At 34.7% G+C, this 7959-nt stretch overlaps 1 protein-coding gene across 1 annotated transcript; it reads left to right on the plus strand.

Moving 5' to 3' along the window:
• The first annotated feature begins 2733 nt into the window (after nt 1-2733).
• LOC131030037 (glycosyl hydrolase 5 family protein) lies at nt 2734-5712 on the plus strand. The gene is made up of 3 exons (XM_057960718.2): nt 2734-4099; nt 4244-4449; nt 5072-5712. The coding sequence occupies exons 1-3, from the start codon at nt 3114-3116 to the stop codon at nt 5536-5538; spliced, it is 1659 nt and encodes a 552-aa protein (XP_057816701.2). The 5' UTR covers nt 2734-3113; the 3' UTR covers nt 5539-5712.
• Nucleotides 5713-7959: the final 2247 nt, after the last annotated feature.

Below are 7959 nucleotides of genomic sequence, written 5' to 3' on the forward strand. Positions count from 1 at the left end.
GAACATTTAGCAATAAAAACTTTAATACCGAAACCCAAAATATCATACTGGATTGCATAAACCAAATACCAAAATAGAAGATATAACAATTAAGCATAAGCAATAATCAGAGAATAAATGCCATCCACATGACACCACGATTTATACATGTAAAACCCAGTAAAGGGAAAAACGATGGTGGGAAGCCTACCCACAATCAGTTAATACTTCTGCAGTAAGTATGTGAATTACAATTGAGGGGCCTGCACTTGTAGGAAGGCCAATAGCCTAGAGCACATTTCTCATCACAAAAGGAGTCTCATTGACTACATAAAATTCCAGACTACAATCCAGATAAATGAATGAACTGCAAAGATAGCATCTCCTATGCCTGAGTACAGTTTCGATTAAGCTCAATACCAGAGGACTAAATCCTCTTACATAAACCCAACTCATTCAACAATGATCGACCAAATACTCTTCCTGAATGATTATTACATTATTCGCTCAATAAATATCCATATCCTCACCCATATATGATCTACAATGAGATCTTACATCATATATAAAAACCCTCGACCATAAACAATAAGGTCGACAACTAGACAATAAAACAATTACATAATTATAAAACATGTCGGCCTGAGACCAAACAAATAATTTCCAACCCATAAGACATCCTGAAAACACATCGAGAGGTCCAATCCACACGTTACATTAAGTTGGTCCATAACCTAGATACATCGGGACCCAATATAGGTCCATACACACTAAGTCAATGATCCCAATTCCCAAGTCTCGAACATGATCACCATCAACATCCCGAATCCATACCATAAGTCGCACCAATACCACTTATGCATAACATCAAATATCTTCATCAAAGCTCTGCCAGTGAAACCCTCGCCAGTACCACAAACCAAGCTTTCTAGCAAATAGGATAGCATTTGATCACCAAATCCAAAACCAACTGACTGAACATGAACATGAGTAGCATGAATAAGCCAATTCCATAACCTAAACATATCAAACCATATCCAACTAGAAACCAAACAACCTATCGAGACCAAAAGGGTGTCGGTAAGGCATCCAAAACAACTAATGTTGACATCAATGACAAAACATCAATGCAACACATAATCAATTCCTCCAAATGGCCAACCATGTTGAATCCCAAGATGAAGAGGTTGTAGAGGTCCTCTCTTTGACCCTAACCGTCGAGGAGGTAAGTTTCTCTTCCCCTCTCCTTTCTTCATCTCATTCTCTAGTGGAGCCCTCTAGTCATATAATAAGTTCGAAACCGAGGCTCAATTCTTCCCAGAAGGGGTTTCCCAAACCGCCACTATCCTCCAATAGATCTCCAAGGGTCAGTTTTTCTCATATCAACACACTGGTGGTATCTATAATTGTTCCCCCTATTTCCCAACTATCACCCAAACCTCGGTTTCCCAACCCCAAGCGACCTTAATAATGACTATGCCAGTCCAATCACCTGTTCCAACCCACATGTTTCCTTTAATCTTTTTTGTCTTTGCACAAAGATTTTCAACCTCCCTGATTTCCACCATGGTTTCGCATGGCATTCTCTTGTTCGCCCTTATAGAGTTAAGCTTCCCAAAGTCCCCTAGAATGCAACTAATAATCCCTGCCATCCATATACCTTTCGGTCTTCCCCAGGGTGTGCCTTTTGCAGGACAATACATTGGCTCTTCCATGAAGTTAGATCAATTCAAATATTTTTTAAAAATATATAATTTTGATACTATATATTAATATTTAATTTATAGTAAATTATACATTTGATTAAATAAAGTTAGTTTAGTTTAATATAGAGCTAGATTATACATTTGATTGAAATAAAATCTATATTTTCAAAGATAGTGATAAGAATATAAAATAAAAAAATAATAATGTAATCTTATTAAATTTTTCCTTTTCATCAAGAATTAATATAAATATTAAAATATAATAATAAAAATAGAAATATATTAAATATAATAATATAATCATATCTTAATAATAATTTAATATTAATTATAATATAATATTTTTTAAAATAAAATAATAAAGTTCAAGGGGTTGAGCTTAGTTGGTTAAAGCATTGAGTTCTCAATGTGGAGACCCAAATTCAACTCCCATGAGGGACACCTTTGTGTAAAATTCTAACTATGATACTTAATACAAAAAATAAAATAATAAATAAATATAAATAAATATGCTAATAAATAAAAACCAAGATGTGAAAATATAATATTGATACATGCAAGGCACGTTGAGTTGCATTAAACTTAAGAATGAGAGAAAATAATCTAAAATAAACCAAGATGTGGTGAAAATATAATATCGATACAACGCAAATTGAGTTGCATTGAACTTAAGCGTGAGGGAAAAGAATCTAAAATAAACCAAAATGTGATGAAAATATAATATCGATACATGCAAAGCAAGTTGGCAACTCAATGCTTCTACTTGTCACCTACTATGAGTTATTTCTAAGCACCAGTTTCTGTTGTCGACTCTTGCGAGCTTAAAACAAAAAAATAAACAGAATTAAACTAGTTTGAAAATAAAATAAAAAATAAAAAATACCAACAGCAGTATATTGATGTTTTTTGTGTCTGCTTAACAAATGATTTTCTTCCTCTAAGCCGCCACCAACTGATGTTAACTACACTTTTCTGGGTTGTAAACACAAGATATCCAGTACTGTTTTGAATGAATGACCTTCCTCAAAATCATCTTCAAATCTGCTACATAACTATGGAGAAAGTAGTTCCCGCGATTCACATGCATTCAATCAACATCTACTCCACAAATTGTGCTCTCCTGGAGTTAAGAAAAGCGTTACAACTACCATATCTTGAGCATGTTGATAAAAACAGAAAAAGACCAAACTTTGAGACAATTACATTGAATTCTGCACTGACAGAGATGCCAATCTGGAAGATCAGTTAAACACAATCCACGGCTTAATTACAATACCGAAAGACCGTAAGTCAAGTTCATCCATCTTATCCACAAACACCCACCGCCGCAAATCGTAAACTATAAATCTTGGTCCCCAGCAGTGCAGAAATTTGTCCATGTAATCCAATCGTATCCAAAAAAAAAAAAAATTCAATCTTTAGGATTTCATGACAGCGACAGCGATGACAACGGCGGCGCTACGATTACTCATAGCGTTGCTTCTTGTGGCGGCGCCGGCAGAGTGCCTGCCGCTACGGGCACGTGGCAGATGGATCGTGGACGAGGCAACGGGGCTGAGAGTAAAGCTAGCATGCGTCAATTGGCCGGGCCACCTGGAGCCCGGGTTACCGGAAGGTCTCAACCGGTTGCCGGTTACCACAATAGCGCACACCATCAGCTCTCTGGGCTTCAATTGTGTCCGCCTCACCTACTCCATTCAGATGGTCACGGAGAAGAGCTACACAGAGGCCACGGTTGGGCAGACTTTTGCGCAGCTAAATCTGACAGAACCCGCCTCGGGAATCGAGCGCAACAATCCGGGGTTCCTCCAATTGGGCCACGTGGCTGCATACGATAGCATCGTGGCGGCACTTGCGGAGGCGGGTGTCATGGTCATCCTGGACAACCATGTCAGTAAGCCCAAGTGGTGCTGTGCTGTGGATGATGGCAATGGGTTTTTCGGTGACAGTTACTTCGACCCTAGATTGTGGCAACGAGGGCTAGGTCTAATGGCTACACATTTCAATAACACGCCCAACGTCGTCGCCATGTCGCTTCGCAACGAGCTACGTGGCAACCGATCGACCTCGGCACGGTGGTCAAAGTACATGCAGCGGGGTGCGGCTACCGTCCACGAGGCCAACCCAAATGTCCTCGTTGTCCTCTCGGGGCTACACTTCGACACCATCCTCAGCTTCTTACCGGTCCTACCAGTCACTTTACCTTTTAAAGAGAAAATTGTGTATGAAGGGCACTGGTACTCCTTCGGTGTGCCCTGGCATGATGGCTTGCCTAATGACATTTGTTTGAATGAGACGTCGCGGTTTAAGGATAATATTGGGTTTCTGACCTCGTCGATTAATGGTACTGCGGCACCACTTTTTGTTAGCGAGTTCGGAATTGATCAGAGATACGTGAATGATAATGATAACAGGTATTTGAACTATTATGAGATTAAAGATATCAGTTTTTCACAATCTATTACTGTTTTTAGATATGTGTGTATAATTTTTTTGCATTATCATTTCAGATCACACCTTATAATCTAATATGATATTGCTATCGATAATGACAACAGGTATTTGAACTGTATCTTGGCTTTTCTGGCGGAGGAAGACGTGGACTGGGCGCTGTGGACTATGGGGGGGAGCTATTATTACCGGTCGGACAAGGAGCCCGTTCAGGACTTTGAGGAGACCTACGGCTTTTTCAATCGTGACTGGAGTCGCATCAGGAATCCTGACTTTATTTCTCGCCTTAAGGAAATTCAACAGCCCATTCAAGGTAAAGTGAATGATATATATATTCTATGCTTTCTTCTCCAGTAATTTGAATTGAAGTAAATTAGAAGTTCTTCGGCTTTTCCAGGCTTGAACACCACCCTCTTTTTGTTTCTAAACTTCCACTTTTGATTCTTGAGAGTTCTCGTGTTTCACAGCTAGACTTTGGTATTTTCTTTTGGTTTTTCAGATCAGAGGGCCGTCTTCTAGCGCCGCACTGTTGTATTTTGCCCAGTAAATTATTGGCTTTTAAATTTAGTTAAAGATTTGAATTAATGTTCCATATTCTTTGGTTCTTAAATTTAGATACAATCTGAATTGATGTTCCACAATTCTTGGCCCTTAAATTCTGTTACAACAACCAGATTTCCTGTCAGTTGCCTTGAAACATCAGATCCTATTATAAAGATTGCCTCCACCTGAACTGAGATCACCTTCTATAGCTGAATAATCATTGCCCAATGTGTTAAACTCATACAGGTGATAATAGGATGGACTAACAGTGTCATGAAAACATGCTTCAATACTTGAGAAGATAATTTCATACATCTTATCTTAAATGTAAGTTTTATATCTTCCAGCTCCAATGGAAAACTGATAAATTTGTTACTGTGTGGTGAATGCAGACCCTTACTTATCTCCAGGGCCATATTATCAAATAATCTACCACCCTGCATCAGGCCTCTGTGTTGAATCCAGCATTGGAAACACCATTCATCTAGGATCATGCCAGAGTGTGAGAAGCAGATGGAACTATGATGCCAGTGTGGAAGGCCCAATTGGACTAATGGGAAGTTCATCCTGCATTTCCACTCAAGGAAATGGGTTGCCTGCAATTATGACAGAAAAATGTTCTGCCCCCAACAACACTCTGTGGAGCACAGTCTCCTCTGGACAGCTGCAGTTGGGCACTAGAGTTTTTGATGAGGATGGGAAAGAGAAGTGGATGTGTTTAGATGGGAGTAGAAGTCCATTGATTACAACAACTGAATGCATCTGCATCACTGACTCTCACTGCTATCCAAATCAGAATCCAGAAAAGCAGTGGTTTAAAGTCATAACAACCAACAAACAATTGTTGCATCAACTTTGATTGCAATAATGTATTTTCATTTTCTGTTCTATTTCTTTCTAGCATTAGTAATTTGAGGAGGATTGTATTTCTGTGAATACATTTTTTTTTTGGGGTAATTTGAGGCGGATTGTGTCTCTCTGGATGAGTTTATTATAAGTCAGTTTAGATGACATGCACGTATAGCGTTATGGATATGAGTTTTAAAACAATATTATAAAATTGTAAGATGTTTTGAAAAAGAACTACATATATATGTATGCATTTTAATTTAATTCTTTAAAAATGAATCTTTAATATTTATTATTTATTATAATAAAGAATTAGATTGTTATATTTCTTCATTTTGCTGCTTGTCAAAGGTTTTTATCATAAAAAATGAGAAGAGTTATAGATGGTTTTGCAAAAGAGGTTTTGATTTTAGTCAATACAAAATTGAAAAATGATTCAATATTAATATTTTTAATTAAAAATTAATATCAAAGTTTAAATGTAAATAAAAATTATTAATTTCTTTCATTTATACAAATAAAATAAATAGTTGTATTGTAAATACATACACATGAGAGATAGTGAAATTTTGTTTGTATTGTAAGATGTTTATTTTTAAATGTTATTAATTGATATATAAACAAAAAATAATAACAAGTGTGACACTTTTTATTAGATATATCTTGAAGTTTTAAATGTTTAAATCATAAGAAAAACCATAAAAATAAATAATTTAAAACGTTTTTTAATTATAATGTGTAATAAATTATAAAATAAAATGATTTTAATCATAAGAAAAACCAATCAAATATAAAAATAAATAATTTAAATGTTTCTTAAATATAACGTGTAATAAATTATAAAATAAAATGGTTTTACTAAGAAAATAAATAATCTAAATGTTTCTTAATTATAATGTGTAATAATTTATAGAATAAAATGGTTTTCCTCATCATCTAGTTTTAATTAAATTTTTAAATAATATTTTTTTTAATTTTTAAATACTTTCAAAATAATAGTTTTTTTTAATTAATTTTTAAATACTATATAAAGTTGACAATAAGCTAAAAGCCATTATGGGGTCATCCCCATTTATTTGATTTTTTAATTATCTTATTATATCTTTTTAATTTTTTAATATGTGTAACGTTTGAAAAAAATTATTGTATAAAATTTAATTTTTTTTTATTAACTCTAAAAATTAATTTATTTTATTTGATTATTTATTAACTTAATAAGTCTATTATTTAATAATACTTTTAGTTACTTTTATTAATATTTATATTTTGATATATTGGGTTATTTCTATTTTAATTGTTAATTTATATTTAGTTTGAATTATTTATTTACTAATTTAGTAAACTTATTATTTATCATTATTTTTATTAATATTTGAATTTGTTGTATATGATGTAAAGCTAAGCAATCTAACATAGGGCTATGGCCACTTTTGAATTACATGCAATGATAGTCTAGATAGTGACTGATTACATCCTTGGAATGGATATGATGCATATGTTTTTGAACTATATTAATTTAAAAATATTTGGATTTTGATATATTTTAATTTTGCATTTATTTTATTATATTCTAATTTTAAATTTAGATTCAAGTTTGAATTTTTGTAATGAAATTACAAAAATTAATTAAAAATTATGAGAATTAATTTAATAATTCTTTGATTTTCTCTTTCTTTCAATCTATTTTTTCTTCCTCCCTCCCTCCCCCCCCCTCTCTCTCTCTCTCTCTCACACACACACACACACAAACCCTATTTGTCCCTCCCTATCTTTGTCTCTATGCATCTCTCTCCATATTTTCCGCTCTAGCTCTCTCCATCTTTTTATACTTCTCTCTCTCTCTCTCTCTCTCTCTCTCTCTCTCTCTCTCTCTCTCTCTCTCTCTCTTTATTGTGTCCCCTTGTCTCTATCTTTATTTCCCCCATCTTTATCTCTTAACGCCTCTCTCTATTACTTCTCTCTGTCACCTTATTTCTCTCTTGCCCCCACTAACTTTATCTCCCTTCCTCCCCCTTCTCTATTTATGTCTCATTATCTCTACCTCTTATTTATTCACTCCATCTCTCCTACTTTATATCTGTATATCCATCTCACTACTCTCTCTATCTCTTTCTATCCCTATCTCTCTAACTTTATCTATCTATGTCTCTATATCTTTTTCTATCCCCCTATATTATATACTTATATATATATCTCTCTATCCCTCTATAATAGTGCCACATATCTCTATTTACCCCCCCCCCCTCTCTCTCCCTATCCCTATATACTTAGCTCTCTTTATCTCTTCCTCTCTATCCCTCTCTACCGTTATCTGTCCCTCTACCTCATTCTCTTTATCTATCAATCTTCTTATCTGTATCTCTCTAATTTTATATTTAATTCTCTCTCTCTCTCTCTCTCTCTCTCTCTCTCTCTCTCTCTCTCTCTCTCT

The sequence above is a fragment of the Cryptomeria japonica genome, chromosome 7 (genome assembly GCF_030272615.1).
Source record: "Cryptomeria japonica chromosome 7, Sugi_1.0, whole genome shotgun sequence".
NCBI classification, from domain to species: Eukaryota; Viridiplantae; Streptophyta; class Pinopsida; order Cupressales; family Cupressaceae; genus Cryptomeria; species Cryptomeria japonica.

What these genes read in the sequence shown, in the direction of transcription:
- LOC131030037 (XM_057960718.2), top strand. Translation starts at nt 3,114, where the DNA reads ATGACAGCGACAGCGATGACAACGGCGGCGCTACGATTACTCATAGCG. An exon ending in GTGAATGATAATGATAACAG is followed by an intron (nt 4,100 to 4,243) that starts GTATTTGAACTA and finishes TAATGACAACAG; the next exon opens with GTATTTGAACTGTATCTTGG. An exon ending in AATTCAACAGCCCATTCAAG is followed by an intron (nt 4,450 to 5,071) that starts GTAAAGTGAATG and finishes TGGTGAATGCAG; the next exon opens with ACCCTTACTTATCTCCAGGG.